We start from the raw sequence: 18800 nt of genomic DNA, 5'->3' as shown, positions 1-18800 counted from the left end.
GAGTTCCACTACATTATTAGGGTGCCTATTTTTCCATACCTTTCTTCCCTCCCTCCTTCCCTCCTTCCTTCCTTTCTTTCTTCCTCCTTCTTTCCCTTCTTCCTTACTTTCTCCTTTTTCTACCTCTCTCCCTCCCTCTTTTCTTCCTCCTTCTTTCCCTCCTTCCTTCCTTTCTTTTTTATGGGTTTTTTGGGTCAATTTGCTATGCATAAGGTATGCCCTCGGAGTTATTTTTATTTGCCTTTTTCTAAGTACTAGTGATCTAGAGCATTTTTCAAATGAAAGATAGCTCTTGTTTTTATATAACTGAATCAGGTTTTTATGTAACTTTGGAGATTAGACCTTTTTCAGAGAAACTTGCTGAAATGATTTTTTCCCCAGATAATTGCATCCCTTCTAATTTTATTTGTATTAATTTTGTTTGAGTAAAAGCTTTTCAATTTTATGTAATCATATTATCCATTTTATCCTTTTAAAAGCCTCTCTATCCCTTATGTGGTCATAAACTCTTCCTCCAGCCATAGTTATGTTAGATATTAAACAGTTCTGGATAAGCAAAGTAAGTTGGGCAATATTGTCATTTTTAATATGTTAGCCCAACCCAACGATGACAATTAAAATCTCTCCAATTATTCATGCCTATTTTTTTTCTTTAAAGAATGTTTTATAATTATATTCATTCATATTCTTATGTGCCTTTGGTAGCTGGATTTCCTACAGAAATGTTTATACATTTCTGTAGTTGGCTGTTTTTTCTGGCTATGTTTTATTGATAGTGTATAGGAAGGCTGATGATTTGTGTGGGTTCATTTTATATCCTGCTACTTATATCCTGAAGCTAATTCAATTCATTTAATTAATTTTCTATGGTTCCCTAAGTTCCTGCTTCAGCTGACTCTATTGTGACTCTTGGGGCTTCTATAAACCTAGGAAAGAGGAAGGAGGTGGTGTGATGGTCCCCTCATGGTCTTATCACAGTTAGAACCCTTAATATGAGGAATTCAGAGAAGCATGGAGAGATTTATAAGAGCCATTGCAAAAACTGACAGAACAGAACAGCATTTGGAGTGACTTTACACTGCAAATGAAAAGATTATCACGATCTGAGTTATTGAGGAAACTGAGACCCAGAGAGATCTTGTGATGGACTGAAGTCATATAAGTAGAAAGGATAGACTTGGGTCTTAAATATAAATCTCCTGACTCCATACCTAGCTTTTTAAAAATATGTCCGTGTATGTGTGTGTATGTATGTGTGTATGTGTATGTGTATGTGTATGTGTATGTGTATGTGTATGTGTATGTGTGTATATATAAATATATCTCTATGTATACATCGAAGTATATATACATTTCACATAATATACACACATCTGACACATTGTCAACTGGTTTTTTAAAATAGCTTTAATTGTACTTGAAATCACTTCACTAATTTCTGTTTATGTATAACCAACCACCCAAAACTTTGACATTCCTGGGTTGCTGAATCCACTTTGCCCAAGCCAGAAGGGGAGTGCCATTTGAATGATTCTTTGAAGACTCCTTTTTTTTTTAAATAGCTTTTTATTTACAAGTTATATGGATAGGTAATTTTACAGCATTGACAATTGCCAAACCTTTTGTTCTAATTTTTCCCCTCCTTCCCCCCACCTCCTCCCCTAGATGGGAGGATGACCAGTAGATGTTAAATATATTAGAGTATAAATTAGATACATAATAAGTATACATGACTAAACTGTTATTTTGCTGTACAAAAAGAATCAGACTCTGAAATAGTGTACAATTAGCCTGTGAAGGAAATCCAAAATGCAGGCAGGCAAAAATATAGGGATTGGGAATTCTATGTAATGGTTCTTAGTCATCTCCCAGAATTCTTTCTCTGGGCGTAGCTGGTTCAGTTCATTACTGCTCCATTGGAACTGATTTGGTTCATCTCATTGCTGAGGATGGCCAGGTCCCATCAGAATTGGTCATCATATAGTATTGTTGTTGAAGTATATAATGATCTCCTGGTCCTGCTCGTTTCACTCAGCATCAGTTCGTGTAAGTCTCTCCAGGCCTTTCTGAAATCATCCTGCTGGTCATTTCTTACCGAACAATAATATTCCATAATATTCATATACCACAATTTATTCAGCCATTCTCCAATTGAGGGGCATCCACTCAGTTTCCAGTTTCTGGCCACTACAAAAAGGGCTGCCACAAACATTCGTGCACATACAGGTCCCTTTCCCTTCTTTATGATCTCTTTGGGATATAAGCCCAGTAGTAACACTGCTGAATCAAAGGGTGTGCACAGTTTGATAACTTTTTGAGCATAGTCCCAAACTACTCTCCAAAATGGTTGGATTCGTTCACAACTCCACCAACAATGTATTAGTATCCCTGTTTTCCCACATCCCCTCCAACATTCCGCATTATCTTTCCCTGTCATTCTAGCCAGTCTGACAAGTGTGTAGTGGTACCTCAGAGTTGTCTTAATTTACATTTCTCTGGTTAATAATGACTTGAAGCATCTTTTCATATGGCTAGAAATAGTTTCAATTTCTTCATCTGAGAATTGTGTGTTCATATCCTTTGACCATTTATCAATTGGAGAATGGCTTGATTTCTTATAAATTAGAGTCAATGCTCTATATATTTTGGAAATGAGTCCTTTATCAGAACCTTTGACTAAAACTATTTTCCCAGTTTATTGGTTCCCTTCTAGTCTTGTCTGCATTAGTTTTGTTTATACAAAAACTTTTCAGTTTGATATAATCAAAATTTTCTATTTTGTGATCAATAATGATCTCTAGTTCTTCTTTGGTCATAAATTCCTTCCTCTTCTTTGAAGACTCTTAATCGAGGTTCTGTTGTGTTTTGGGCTCATGGTATTGGATGGATGAGGAGAAATCACAGAATCATAGATTCAGAGCTCAGAAAGACCTTTAGAGATCTTCTGGTCCAGTCTCCTGATTTTTCAGAGGAACACACTGAAACCCTTAGAGGAAGACCCCCTCATGGTCACATGGGGGGCTAATAGTGGAGTCTCTGAACCTAGGTTCCCCAAATCTAAATCAGGGCATTTTGTATCCCACCATTCAGCTAAGAAAAAAGTAGGTTTTTTGTGGCAGAAAGGAAATTGAGTGGTTTGTGAAGGCTGCAGTTAAAGTTAATTTACAGCTAACCAGAAGGTTGTTATTCATTTTAAGATTGTAGCAGCCAATCTATTCCACATGGAATAGATTTACTTTAAGAAATTATTATTTTGTTTTGGTTTTTTGTTTTTGTTTTTGTCATTAATCTGCAAATCTAGGTTCTTTGTGTCTGTCCCCATTTAGTAAATCCTTCCCTATCTAAATCCCTCACCCAAAAACCCTACCAGAAAGACAACTTTGCCAAGATAGCAGAATAAAGAAAATGACCCTACCTGAGCTTTCCCCTAAACTTCACCAAATATCTTTAAATAATGAATAAATAATCATTCTAGAATGGCAGAACCCACAAAAAGGCAGAGTGAAACAACTTTCCACCCAAAACAACTTAGTAGGTCGGCAGGAAAAGCCTGCTGCACCAATGTGAGAGTGGAGCCATAGGCTCCACCAGCATGGGTCCCAGCAAGCCAGAAGTACATCTCAAGGCAACTGAATTACTTGGCAGTAGTGGTGATTTCCAAACAGACCAGAACACAGACCAAAAGAGTTGTAAACACTTTTCCTTAGATCATATTACCTTGGAAGAACTGAAATATCCGTCCCTCAATCTGCCCTCTAATTTCAGAATTTAAGGTAGTCAGAAGCAAAATATTTTTGAGAGGGACAAGGTGAAAGAAAAGAATAGAATAAATGATGGGGTGGGGAAATAGTATGGAAGAAAATACAATTAGCAAAAGTAACTTGAAAAAAATTTGAAGCAAGTTTCTTTGATAAAGGCTTTTTTTTCCAACTATGTAGAAAACTGAGTCAAATTTATAAAAATAAGAGTCATTCCCCAAATGTTAAGTGATCAAAAGATAAGAATGGTTTTCAGATGAAGTAATCAATGCTCTTTAGAGCCATATGAAAAAATGTTCTAACTCACTATTGATTAGAGAAATGAAAATTAAAACAATTCTGAGATACTACCTCACACCTGTTAGACTGGTTTATAGAACAGAAAGAAGAAATTTTACAAATGGTGGAGGGGATGTGAGGAAAATGAGATGCTAATACACTGTTGGTGAAGTTTGAACTGATTCAGTCATTCTGTAGAGCAATTTGGAACTACACCCAAGGGTCTTTAAAACCATGCATTCCCTTTGATGTAGCAATACCAAGCCAGGTCTCAAAAAAGTTAAAAAACAAAAAAGGAAGGTGCCTATGTGAACAAAAATATTGATAGCACCTCTTTTCTGGAAGGCAAAGAATTTGGAATTGAGGGGATTCCCATCAAGTGGGGGATGGCTAAACAAATTGTGGTATGTGATTATGATAGAATACTGTTGTGTTATGAGAAATGATGAGAAGCTGAGATACCACTAGACACCTCTCGGATTGACTAAGATGACAGGAAAAGATAATGATGAATGTTGGAGGAGATGTGGGAAAACAGGGACACTAATACATTGTTGGTGGAATTGTCAACAGATCCAACCATTCTGGAGAGCAATTTGGAACTATGCTTAAAAAGTTATCAAACTGTGCATACCCTTTGACCCAACAGTGCTACTACTGAGCTTATACCCCAAAGAGATCTTAAAGAAGGGATAGGAATCCGTATGTGCAAAAATGTTTGTGGCAGCCCTCTTTGTATTAGCTAGAAACTGGAAATTGAGTATATGCCCATCAATTAGAGAATGGCTGAATAAATTGTGGCATATGAATGTTATGGAATATTATTGTTCTGTAAGAAGAGACCTGGAGAGACTTACACAAACTGATGCTGAGTGAAATGAGCAGAACCAGAAGATCATTATACACGGCAACAACAAAACTATACAATGATCAATTCTCCTGGATGTGGCTTTTTCCAACAATGAGATGATTCAAACTAGTTCCAGTTGTTCAGTGATGAAGAGAGTCAGCTACACCCAGAGAGAGAACCATGGGAGCTGAGTGTGGATCACAACACAGTATTTTCACTCTTTCTATTGTTTGCTTGCATTTTGTTTTCTTTCGCAATTTTTTTTCCTTCCTTCTTGACCTGATTTTCCCTTTTTTTTTTTATTATAGCTTTTTTATTTACAAGATATATGCATGGATAATTTTTCAGCATTGACAATTGCAAAACCTTTTGTTCCAATTTTTCCCCTCCTTCCCCCCACCCGCTTCCCCAAATGGCAGGTTGACCAATACATGTTAAATATGTTAAAGTATAAGTTAAATACAATATATGTATACATGTCCATGCAGTTATTTTGATGCACAAGAAGAAACGGACTTTGAAATAGTGTACAATTAGCCTGTGAAGGAAATCAAAATGTAGGCAGACAAAAATAGAGGGATTGGGAATTCTATATAGTGGTTCATAGTCATCTCCCAGAGTTCTTTCGCTGAATGTAGCTGGTTCAGTTCATTACTGTTCTATTGGAACTGATTTGGTTCATCTCATTGTTGAAGAGGGCCTTGTCCATCAGAACTGATCATCATATAGTATTTCACTCAGCATTAGTTCGTGTAAGTCTCTCCAGGCCTTCCTGAAATCATCCTGCTAGTCATTTCTTACAGAACAATAATATTCCATAATATTCATATACCACAATTTATTCAGCCATTCTCCCATTGATGGGCATCCATTCAATTTCTGACCACTACAAAGAGGGCTGCCACAAACATTCTTGGACATACAGTTGACCTGATTTTTCTTGTGCAGCAAGATAATTGTATAGCTATGTATACATATATTGGATTTAACATATATTTTGACATATTTAATGTATTGGACTACCTGCTATCTAGGGGAAGGGGTGGGGAGAAAGAGGGGAAAATTTGGAACAGAAGGTTTTGCAAGGGTCAATGTTGAAAAATTAACCACGCATGTGTTTTGTAAATAAAAAGCTTTAATTTAAAAAAAGAGAGAAAAAATTAATGAATTTTAAATTGTTCAAAATATTTAATGAAATAAAAATGTTCTAATAAAATAAAAAAAACTTTAAATGAAAAAAACTACTTTATTTTTCTTGAGGATTTTTAGGAGATTTCTATGATCAATTTAGTCACAGATCTTCCTCCAGCCAATGGAATTCCTCACTTCTGTTTCCATGCCCACAGTCTCTTGTCTTTTGTTCTCAGAGGTATTACCAGTACCTAGCATATATATATTGTTTTTCCTCATCTGAGTTTTTGACACCAGAATTGGAAAGCTTTCCTTCCTTTGCCAGTTCTCTGTTTCAAGAAAAGACTCATACTACTTTATTTCCATCATCCCTGTGTGCCCCCAATCTAAGTTTGAACCTGAAAAACTGAGCAGAGAAATTGAGACAGACCTGGGAATTCCAAGTTCAGAAATCGGAAATCACCAAGTGCATTCTGACACCTTTTTAATCACTGAAGTAGAGTTAAGGTATTGCTCTAGTTGGCTTTTCCCCTTCTTCCTTTTACTGTAACCATTCTAATCCTGAACTCTAAGAAAATCTACTTGCCCCCTCTTACTCTACATAAGGTATTGCTTTTTTTTTTCATTTTACTTTAATGTATTCATTCTGGACTTAACAAACACCAAATAAAACAAGTGTTTCAAATACACTTTGCAACAGAAGGAAGGGATTGTACATGAAATTGCAAATCTTCTGTTAGGTTGGTCTTTTTTGTCTTCTTAGATACATAATAAATTCAACATGTAACTTGTAAGCTGTCCCGCTTGCTTAGGATTCCTTCTGACCTTCCTCTGTTCCCTCCTCATTTTGGGGGGGTTAGAGGAGCAGAGAGAAAGCTATCCCTAACCCTCTTTCTTTCCCACTTCCCTGCCAATTAAAAAAAAGCAAAACAAAATCCTTATAACAAATATGAATTGTCAAACAAAATCAATTTCTACTTGGGTCAAGTCCAAGGATGTATGTCTCTTTCTGCATCTTGAGTCTGTCACTACCTCGTGTCAGGAAATGGTTACCATTGTTCCTGGAGGGTTTGGTCATTGCACAGATCAGATTTCATCATGAGTCTTTTAGAATTGTGGTGGGTCATTATCTTGATCATAGTTGTTAAGTCTTTCAAAGTTTTGATGAAAGCATTGTAATTTCTCATTACTCTCTGATATTTTATTTTAGTAGAAATTGTTTTTGCTTTTGATTATTTGTTTTTGTGGTTATAAAACTACTGAATCACATATAATTTTTAGTGATAGGTACTGGATTCTTGATTTTCCTGACATAACTCTCAGGTAAGGAAACTCCCTCTTACTCGCCTACCTTTTATCAGCGATAAGTTTTAGAGAGATACCTGGAAAGCTGAAAAGTGTTCATTATTAGTTTTGATCCCTGGTTATTTTGTTTATTTTTTGAATGAAGTTGAATAAAACTAGAATAAAAAAGCTAGATGGGAGCCTGAAAATCTTTTGGTCTAGCCTCCAGATTTGAGGAACAAAGGCCCATAGCAAGGCCCACAAGAACTAGATTCAAATGCAAATCCAGTGTTAACCTTTGTTAGGCCTTGTACTTAGATAAGCAGATTTTCCAACTGTGAGTAGACATTTTTCACTAGGGAAATATGGACCCATGCATGGGGCCTTTTAAGAGCAGAAAATTTCTGCTCCTGGATGATCAGTTATATGCATCTTGTGTGTACTATATAAACACCATACATGTCTTGCATATCTGTACACTGCATGTTCATAGAAACCACAACTGCTGAAAAATCAAAATGTTATTTTGATTAATAGGTGAAACTGACATTTGAAATAGCAAATGCCAGGCAAAAAGAAGCCAGTCAACCCAAACAGAAGAAGGCCCAAACTACTTCCAATGACTTAGTCAGACTCCTCTGGGGTGAAGAGGTCCAGGAACTTCAGCAGAACCTCCAAAGCATCCCTCACATCATCATGTATCTCTCTCTCCAGCTGGACTCTGAGACACTGAAGGATGAGGTAAGTGTTCTGGACCAGGGACAAAAGAATTAGTTTGCCAAAAGACACTTTCTAGAGTGTAAGTTAGTAATCATTGGAAATAAATTCACTTTTTTATCCCTTTCAGTAACAGACTAGAGGAGGAGACAGAGAACAAATTGTATCAGAACTCTATTTTCTTAATTGCATAAATACCTTCTGTGTCCACTGGGTGTCTCAGTGGAAGCCTGGCTTTAGGGACCTCCTGCAGGAGGAAGGAGAGCCTGGTCAGCATTGAGCCCTGAGCCCTAAGGCCCAAAGATGAATTCTTTTCAGAAAGGAATAAATCAGAATTCTGCCTTTATATACATTTGGAGAGAATAGTTCAATTTTTTTTTTTCCCTAGCCAATAACATATAAGGTGAAAAATAGCACACAGCCTGTAAGCCTAGAAAATGTACCCAGATAGGAGTATATAATAACTGAGAACTAGGGTCCACATGAACTTTGGAATTTAAATTGGTTAATTTAATGTCAATGATCTGCTCTTCTTCTTCTTAATGAATGATAGGATGATTATTCATCTCTCTTTTAGTGGCTCCTTAATACAAAAGTCAGAGATAGTATAAATAGATAATTTAGAAAGCCTAAAGTATAGCAGAGTTCTTAATTCCTAAGAACAATAATAAAATCTAAGTGCTTAGATTCTAAGGTGTTTTCATTTATCTTCAGTCCTAGGTGAATAATTAGATAGTTCTGGGTTGTAATTATCTTCAGGGTGACATGAATTTTCCTGTATTTTTTTACTCTGCATTTAGTTGCCTAGGCAGCCTTTTAGCACATCATATCTCAAGTCATTACTTAAAGGAACCACAATTTCTTGGTGTAGGGTTCCTTACCAGCTCATATCACAGCTTTTCTGTGCCTTAGGAGATGATTGCATGAGATACTGTGACCAAAAATATCCATTCCCAACCTTTATGTCATCCTAGAGTGACAGTCCATTCCTGACCTGCCATCCAAATGGGTGCTCCATTTGCATAACCTTAGAAAACCCACGGTCCCCTCCAGCAAGAGTAAATCATCAAAGGGGACTCTAGGTCTTACCTTATCCATATGGCATAACAGAGACATAAATAAATGTCAGTCCTATCTGCTTGAAGAATTAACTAATAAAAATAAATTTCACCCTTTCAAGTAATTGATTTGCTTATTGTTTATTAAATAATAGTATTGATCTTATAACTATTATACAAATATCACAGATTTTATTTTTTTCATCAAAAGGCTATTTAGCAAACTACTGGAATGGTCTGATTTGAGTTCAACAACAGCCAGATTGAAAGGCTGAGAGAGTAACTAATGTTTCTTTGCCAGAAGTATTAGGTTGGTCAGAAGGAAAGGTTTCTTCATTTTGTCTGTTTTTTTGTATCCTGATGAAGTTAATCACTGAAATGATAAAGGAGGGATTTGTTCATGCTTGCTTTTCACTAGGCTTTTTTGTGTTCTGGAAATGAGAGAGCCTCAGAACCTAAGATTCTCAGTTCTATCATTGTAAGACATACAAGGCAGATAGACATTTTCAAGCTGAGGTTGGCAAGCACAGCCTTAAACTTTCTAACTCATTGATAGGTAAAATGTGACCAGGATCTTTTGTCATCTTTGAATGTCTTTCCATGGGAAAGTCTATAGATGTTTCTCAGAGGAACAGCATGAAGATTTTATTTGAAAATCAAGAAAAGATTCTTCTTGGCTCCAGCACAACAGCAAAGTTTAGTAGAGGTGCATTTTCATTGTTGAGATTGGCAAATGTGGAAAATCTGCTAATTGCCACCCTACTAACAAGCAATTCAAAACCCAGCTAATTAAATTGGCTAAGAGCTAAAGGCTATAGAACTTGCCAAGTCTTTTAATGAGGAGACTTTTAATCCATTTGAAAGAAGGAATTACCCTAAAAGTCTTTGTTACCTTTGCTAAGCTTTGGCATGACTTATTTACTAAAGAATATAGGAGGGTCATTTTAGTTACTAACTAAAATTTTCATGATATTTTTAATGTGAGATTCTTTGGCCACTAGTCTGCAGTAGGTGTTCCCTATCAATAAGTTGAGGAGATAGTAGCTTTCCTGTTTTATCAGTTTTCAGCATTTTGGATAATGGTGACAAATCCTTCTTTCTCAGTCAAGCATTAGATGGGTGGCATTTATCTGTTAAAAAAAAACAACAGCATCTCATTTAAGGTGATTTATAATTCTGGTTTAAATTCTAGAAGCATTCCAAGAAATCATTTATTAAGCAGAACTTGGTTATGTACATCCAAAATATAGCGCATCATGAGAATATGTAATATATGTTAAAACGAATGTGTTTCAAATACATTATTATCTTTATAAATATGTAAGAGCTGGTATACTGTGCTCACAATGACATCTAGTTATTTGCAGTGCACAGAAACTAAACCAAGAAATAGAAAGCCAGTGAAACTTGAAGGAAACTGAAGGAAATTGTGACCTTACAAAAGGTTATTTTGTTCTTTATGAAGAGTATGATAACTTTCTTTCTGGATTTAATGTTATGTAAGCTTCAGATAGAAATGAAAGGCAGTGTGATGGAGTGGTTAGGGAATAGCCCTCTGAGCCGAGAAGACCTGGGTTCAGACCTTCCTTGCATGCACACTGAGGGAATACTGGGCAAACGACTTGTCTTCTCAGTATTCTAGGCAATTCTCTAAGACTAGGAGTTGCAGAGAAGGAACCAAGCTGTCTGGGTAGAGGAAACTTCCTCATCCAGGAGTTCCTTAAAACTAGAAAACCTCAGATCAAGTCTAAACATGAAAGGAAAAGTTATGTTGCAGAATGAATTTTCTGTGGGTGTCTGAAAGGTTTTATTTTATTTTTATTTTTATTATTGTCATGATAAAAGAAAGGTATTCTCCAGGTATCCCTACTCACTCAACCAGGATATAACTGAATCAATAAATTTGTGATTTTTTTGTCCCTTGATTCCATAAAAAATACTTGTGCTTTTGGAACACATAAAGTGCTGTATCCCTGCATAGTGATGACACTTTTACTAGTGATGAGTATCAGGAAGACTCAGATTCTGTTCCACTCCCAGGTGGGCAAACCACTTTCCCACAATGATGGTGCAGGACGTGGACTCCATGAAAGTGATTCACTTGTTTTTTCCTTCGTATCCCCTTGTACACTATTTGGCATGCAGTAGACTTTGAATCAGTGCTTACTGATGAATTATCCCCATTTTACAGACAAAAAAACTGCGGCTCTCAAAGATTTAATGACTTGTCCATTGTCACATAACCAGTTAAGTGTTTAAAGAGGAATTTTGAACCTAGTTTTCCAGACTCTAGGTGTTTAGATTTGGCAACACATTTGTGATGTGCCTATACTTCTCACATTTAGCAACTAGGTGGGCAATGATTAGAGCACTGGGCCTGGAATCAGGAAGCCCTGAGTTCTGATTCAGCCTCAAAAAGATCTCTAAGAGTCACATATGAACATCCAAGATGTTACCAGGAATTCTAGAGTCTGGGACAAAATTATATGGTATCCAAGATAGGACTGTTCCCATCTATGATTCTGGCATGTTAGAGACTGAGGAGATAAGAGCTAAGGATGAAGACCTAGAAGGCAAGGCTAGTTAGAGGGTGTAGAGGTGTGAGGGAAGAAGAGAAGACTGTGAGCTTGCCAGATACTTATTAGGGAGGAAGGGGAGAAAGTGTGACCTATAACTCCTCAGATGAATACAGTAGGGATCTGGTGAACTTAAAGGAAAAGTGGTGGCTGAGTGCAGGTAGCAGTAGAAGCGTCTGCAGTTGGCATTGGGGAGCACTTAAATGTCAAGGGTATCATAGCCTTTGAAAGAGCGCCAAGAGATGTGGGGTCTTTAGGAAAAGAGCTGGATTTCCATGAGCCCCAGAAGGTAGAAGGAATCAAATCCTAAAGTCATGGATTAAACCTGGAATGAACCCCAAAGGGCATCTAACCAATGACAGGTGGAGAAGCCTAAGACCTGGAAAGATTGCATAGGTCAGAGAATTGATAAGGCAAATATTAGGTCTTTTTACAAGAAATCTGACAATTTTTCTAGATTTTCATACAACTGAAGGAAGTTCTTTACAGAGTACAATAGAAAGAGAGAGCAGGGGAGGATAGTGACAGGAGAAGACTGAGGCTGTTTACTATAAGAGGAAGGGAGGAAGACCAGCAAATAGTATTAATATCACCTTTAATATTCATCTCAGCTGGGAATTAAGAGGTGAGAAAGGTGTATAACACTGCCTTGTTCAGAAGATGTCCACAGGACTCTGGACTATGGCAACTCCATGACCTTGTTAAGAAGTGAGCCATTCATTTTGTAAGTAGGAAATCATGCCCCTGGGTCCTTCTGCTTCTGGGACAAATCCCTTATTGCCCTAGGTTAGTTCCAACTCCATGAGCATGCATGTATATAGAAACAAAAATAAAATTTTTATCAGAAATGTTTTCTAGACTTGAAAAAGAGTTGAAAATTCAATTTGAATTCTTTCCATATAGTTATCACTAATTGTATACACATTTTCATTATAATACAGTTTTGTTGCCTTTAACTTAATTTGCAAGTCAATTTTTTTTTTGTATGTTTGAAATACTTAAAATATATGTGATTTCATTGTGTGGATATTTCCTTTACCAGTCCTGATTCCAAGCCTTCTAGTCTCAGTAATAGTTCATGAAGAGTTGATGTGGTCCTAAACATTATTACCCTTCAGCCAACCTGTTAATGACATTCTCCTAAAGAAACCAAGCTAGTTCTCGTTCTCTCTCTCTCTCTCTCTCTCTCTCTCTCTCTCTCTCTCACACACACACACACACACACACACACACATATCTCACACTACCAGGTCATCCATTCCAGGTTAGATACCTGTCCTACCTTTTGAGAACTCAAGTGCTAAGTGAAACATACTAGAAAACAAAGATTGAATTTCCAAGTCTGAAATTTCAGTCTAATGTGAATAAAAATAGTTGTTGGCATTAAGTAACCATTTAGCTGTTTTATATGGGACTATTAAAATTATTTGGAAATACTGACTTACCAATTTTGAATCTTACTGATTATGTCATTTATTCTTGTTAATTATACAGCAGGAAATTCTTTACCATTATCCAATGTCTGAAGCATCTCAGAAACTTAAAAGTGTAAGAGGAATATTTCTAACCCTCTGTGATATGCTGGAAAATGTAGCTGGAACACATGTTACCAGGTAATATCAATTTGTATTTCATGTAAATTTTTTTTGCTTTGCAAATTGTCTTAGTGTTGATCAGAGGGAAAAAATGCCAATAAAAAAAAAAACAATCACATTAATAAAAATACCTGCAAGTGTCTTTTCACTAGGGTTTTGTGATTTATAGCCAAAAGGAACTTCTGTCTTCATTTTGCAAGGAAAAAAACTGAAGATGATTTGTCCAACTTAAACTCAGGTCTAATGTTTTCTCCACTATTTCTAGTTCATTTAAATCCAGGATTTTTTAGATTCATCATCTTAGGATCATAGGATGTAGCATTTATCTGGATCTCTAAGGTTACCTTTTGCAAGCTCTTCATTTCAGACCTAAAGAATTTAAGTGATTTGACAAAGTTCACTTCGGTAGTAAACATCAAAAATGAGATTCAAACCTGAGCCCTCAGATCTAGGACTTTCTATTTACTACAAACACTGACTCTTCACACCTCCTGAGTGGTAGCATACCCAACAAACTACTCTGAACTAGCCTCATCACCAATGCTTTTTCTAGACAACTGCCATATTGTTATTCCTAACGCACAGGTCTGCCATCCTTCTTCAGAAACTCTTGTGACTCCTGTTTCCTCTAGGATAATATATAAACTCCTCTGCTGGATCTTAGGAGGGGGCTAGAAGCCCACCTCCTGGCATTCACCATTGAGAAGGTATAGGTTCCTGGCTAGGAGTCTGCTGTATCACAGGTCTGAATTGGAAACAAACTTGATATTAGTATAGCTGTAGAATGCAATGGAATATTATTGCCCCATAAGAAATGATGAAAGGGGAAGATTCAGAGAAAACCAGAAAGATTTAAATGAACTTATGGCAATGAAGTAAATCAAACCGGATCAGCAGTTTATACATTGAATACAATGTTATAGGTTTTCATTTTATTTTTTATTAAGAAGCTTTTCTTTCTCTCTTTCCTACTCCCCCAATTTAAAAGAAAAACAAAATCCTTGTAACCTCTGCTTAGTAAAACCAAATTCCCACATTGTCTGTATTCAAAAAGGTTTCATTTTGCATGTTGAATCCATCACCTTTCTGAATGACTAAAAGCTCCTGTGACTCCTATTACCTTTAGGATAACACATAAATTCCTCTACTGGATCTTAGGAGGGGTCGAGAAGCCCACTTCTTGGCATTTACTATTGAGAAGGTACATGTTTCTGGCCAGGAAGAAAAACAACCTTGAAAGACCTCATGACGTCAGATTATTTTATTTATCAAATCATCTCAGAAGACTGGTGATTAAATCATACTTTTCACCCCTTCTTAGAGAGATAATAGCCCATGGGTGGCAGAATGAGTCATGTATCTTCAAGCATGACCAATGTATTTATTTGTTTTCCTTTATTATACTTTTTTTTTTACAAGGGAAGGCATCTCGGGACAGAAGGTGGGAAGGCATTAATGACTGAGGAAGTGAGAGAATAAAGATGGTAATGCCAAAAAAAGAAAGAAAATAACATTGGAACATTTTAAAACACCAAAGAGAATAGTAAGAAGTCGAGAAGGGAACAATGACAAACAAGCAGTGTAGTGTTGTTATTGCCAAGTTAAATGTAATACATAATTTTCAAGAGGCACACGGTGGCATAGTAGACAGAATGTTGGGTCTAGAATCAGGAAAATGTGAGTTCAAATCTGGACAGTTATTAGCTTTGTGACATGGGGTAAGTCACTTAACCTCTGTTTGCCTCAATCTCCTCATCTGTAAAATGAAAACAATAATAGCACCTTCCTCAGGATTGCTGTGAGGATCAAATGAGATAATAATTATAAAGCACTTATCACAAAATAAGTGCAATATAAATGTTAGCTGCCATTATTATTAAAAAGATGTACATATTAGAGGAACATTATTTCATATAAAAGCCACTTTTTCCATTATTTTCTTAAATATGAAAATGTTTATACTTGATTATCAGGTTTACATTAAAAAAGAAAATTTAATTTTAATAAAATTATATTGACTTCATGTCTTTAAATTATCATAGGAATATGAGGTCATTGTAGGGAAACATAGTTTGAGTATTATTCTGTTTATGTGGCTCCTCATCTCTATGGTGAGCCACTACCCCTTGCTCTCATTAAAAATAGAAACCATTTTTTAAATTATCTGTGTCATTCTTTAGAATCTAGAAAAAATTTAGAAAAACTATTGACATTAGTCTTATTTTAAGTTCATGATTTGACCATCCCTATACCATGCTACCCATACTTATGCCATCATCCTCATCCCCTCCCCCCTCCAGAATCTTGCCTCTGCTCCTGGAAAACAGGCTCCAGTAGGTTGAATTTTGACTTTTCCTCCCGGAACCAGGCCTCCCTGCCACTTCCTAGGTAACTGTTCATTGTCACTATGAGAGTACATTCCCTTCTCTCCTTTATAGTCCTTTTGTGTGTTGTCTTACCACATTCAATTATAAGTTCCTAGAGGGCAGAAATTGTCTGTTTTGTTTGTACTTGTGTCTCTATTGCTCAGCACAGTGCCTTCTCTTAAGAATTGCTTTTTATCTCTAACTACCACCCCTTCAAACTAATCTCTCCTCCCTTAAAGCTTTCCACATAGATAGCCTCTGTTCTCTCATCTCACACTAACTTAGTAACCTCGTGAAGCCTTCCTTTTGACTTCATATCTCACTAAAATGGTTCACTCTGAGCTTAGGTTACAAATGATGTGTTTATTTCTGCTATTGGACTGGTACTTAGTAAACACTCAATTGAGTTAAATCTTCTAAGTGGAAAAACATGTAAACACCTAAGTGCAAGTTGGCCTTGTATTGGGCACTAAAGATGCAAGACAAAAGTTAAACAATCTCTGCCCTCCAGGAACTTAAGAGAAGAAGCAATTTATTTACCCAGAATAATGTCAGCATCAACGAGAAAATCTTAAAAAACTGTTAGGATTCAGGAAAAGGCTCATGAAGGAAGCTTTGAGGGAAGTGTGAGGGTCCTTGAGACAGAGGGGAGAGAGATAAGCATCCCAGACAGGTGGTAAGCCTCATGCAGTGTTCTGTATGTAAGACAGGGGATCACTTTATATGGAAGTCGGGGAGAGGGATGATGTGGTGACCTTTGATGCTCATCTTTCTGAAGCCTAAGTCTTCTTCACTGTTGTGAAAAAGCATTTGTTGAGCATTCTGACAGAATAGTGGCTTATTTGCCTGTATCATTCTGGAGTCTATCCTTTGCTCCCTGGTATTACTTGCTAAGAAGAACGTTCAGAAAATATGCTTTGTTTTCTGTTGCCAATTGGCTGCTGAGAGAAAGAGAGAAAAAGGAAAGACAGAAGATACTTTTCTCCATTGTGCCTGTTGTGGCTGAGAAGTGGAGGAAGAGAACTCTGCCATAGAAATAGAATTAGAGAAGTCTTTGCCAGTATCAGTATGATACAGGCTGCCTTTCCTTAAAAGTTTGTAACACTGTTTCAGCTAAAGGCCCATCTAAGTATGAAACTAGCAATAATGGTCATAGAATTGCTGTTTAGGAGCAAGCTTAGCTGAGAAGCAGAATAGCATAAAATCAGAACATCACAGAAGGCTCAGACCAGCAGATCAGTGCATCAGTTAAAATGCCACATGTAACAAAGTATCCTAATCCACAACACAAGTCATCTTCCCCCAAATCTCCCCACATTAGAATGAAAGTTCATTACAAGTAGATATTATTTCATTCTTTGTACTTGCATTAATAGTGTTCTGGCAATAGGAAGTACTTAATAAATATTTGATAATTGATCAATTGAACTCAGCTTATAATAAAAGCATTTCTTCCATAAATGAGAAGCTGCTTTCATCAAGGAACTTTTATGGGCAGTTGCTTAGGGATGTTATTGAAGGCTACAATTCAGAAGCTGTGAGTTATCTTGGCCACATGTATGACTTATTACTCTAGGACTTTTAAGTATAATGACCACTCTCAACATAGACAACATTGGAAAGAGGATGTGATTCAGGTTTATAGGCAGAAGGTTATATAAATATTATATGTTGTTTGGTTGCTGGTTTTGGTTAATTTTTTGGTTGTTGTTTATTATTTTTTGTTATTATTATTAGTGAGAGCTCTATTTGTAGGAACTAAACAGGTGAGGACTCATAAAGTACTGTATTAGTAGGAAGTTATTCACAAAGTTTTAACTCTAGGATTTTGAAAGTATTTCCCGCTAGAATCTTGAAAGTATTTCCCGCTAGGAAAGCCCCAACTTGCTAGCATGGTGACATGTCAAAGGAAAAGGGAGCAATGGAAAGAATGAGGGGAAGAGGGGGAGAGTCTCCAACTATTACATTTTGAATTGGCTCTTAGCCGATACCACATATAACACACATTTAACAGGCCAGTTTGATTAGGACTGAGAATATACAAAGGGAAATCATGAAGTGAGACTGGAAAGGACAACTGAGGCTAGATTGCAATAAGATTTACATGCCAGTCTTAAGATTTTGTATTTCATTCTTATCTTGGCACAGAGCCACCAAATTTTCATGTAGGGAGGAAGAAGTATTCAGCTCAATGTATTCAACATTTCAGTTTGGCAGCTGTGTGGAGGAGAGAATGAAGAAAGAGAGACCAGAAGTGGGGAGACAATAGCTACAAAGAGCAATAGTAATGCCATTAGGATCAAAGGGTGCCCATTATTGTAGAGCTCAAGTATCCAACAAACAGACATTACAGATATGCCAGGTTATTAATTAATTCCAGATTATACTAAAACACACACCCATCTGTCTGCAATCATTGACTTCTCTAGGCTTCGGTTTCCAAAAACCTAAAATGAGGGAGTTAATTTAGTCCCTGTTAGCTGGAAATTCTATGGACCAATTCTATCCAATACTCTGCACCCAGGCGAGGCTCAGTAGATATGATCTGATTTTCCTACTGATTTTTAAGGTTAATTATGCCATATAAATGTATTATTTATGTATGAACAGGAACATTAAAACATTTTAATATTGTTAACTGGTCTGAAAGTTCTCTGTATAGAAATGTTTTGCGTAAATTCTTAGTAGAAAACTTCTATGGTACAATTTTATTTGATATCTATGTTTTGTTGGTCATTGACTATTATTAAAATATATTTCTGAAAAATTTATAATGTATTTACATACATCTTTTATTGACATATAATGTCTTACCTCCCCTGTGTCACAGTCATATTTCAGGGAATCTGCTGTCCACAAAACACCCATATGTAATATTATATGAATAAGACCACTTATTTGTCATTTCATAATCTTTATGAATATACTGACCTTCTGACTTTATTTTTCTAGTTCATCACTTTCTTTAAATGAAAAACTAGTACATGTGGCTTACTGGAAAGAAGATGACAAATTGTTATTAATTGGACTTCCTGCTGAAGAGTAAGTTGAATGTTTTTTTTTTCTTTCATGCTTTGAAATCAGTCATAAATTATACTTTTCATAAGGCATATTTCATTTCAAATATTCACTTTTTAGTCTAAATATAAATTGCCTGATGTTCAAAACTAATATACAGATGCCAGA

The 18800-nt window shown here is 36.3% G+C and overlaps 1 protein-coding gene across 2 annotated transcripts in view; it reads left to right on the top strand.

Annotated features, from left to right (window-relative positions):
* The window catches only part of INTU (inturned planar cell polarity protein), a 90603-nt gene that overhangs the window by 32819 nt on the left and 38984 nt on the right, over positions 1-18800 (top strand). For both annotated transcript variants that reach the window (XM_031944083.1, XM_023505625.2), the window contains exons 4-6: positions 7840-8043; positions 13148-13266; positions 18567-18656. In XM_031944083.1, the coding sequence (XP_031799943.1) occupies positions 7840-8043; positions 13148-13266; positions 18567-18656 (413 nt within the window). The remainder of the gene's footprint in view (positions 1-7839; positions 8044-13147; positions 13267-18566; positions 18657-18800) is intronic.

The sequence above is a fragment of the Sarcophilus harrisii genome, chromosome 6 (genome assembly GCF_902635505.1).
Source record: "Sarcophilus harrisii chromosome 6, mSarHar1.11, whole genome shotgun sequence".
NCBI lineage: Eukaryota > Metazoa > Chordata > Mammalia > Dasyuromorphia > Dasyuridae > Sarcophilus > Sarcophilus harrisii.
Note: the sequence above shows the minus strand (reverse complement) of the source record. Positions and strands in the feature narration are given on the sequence as shown.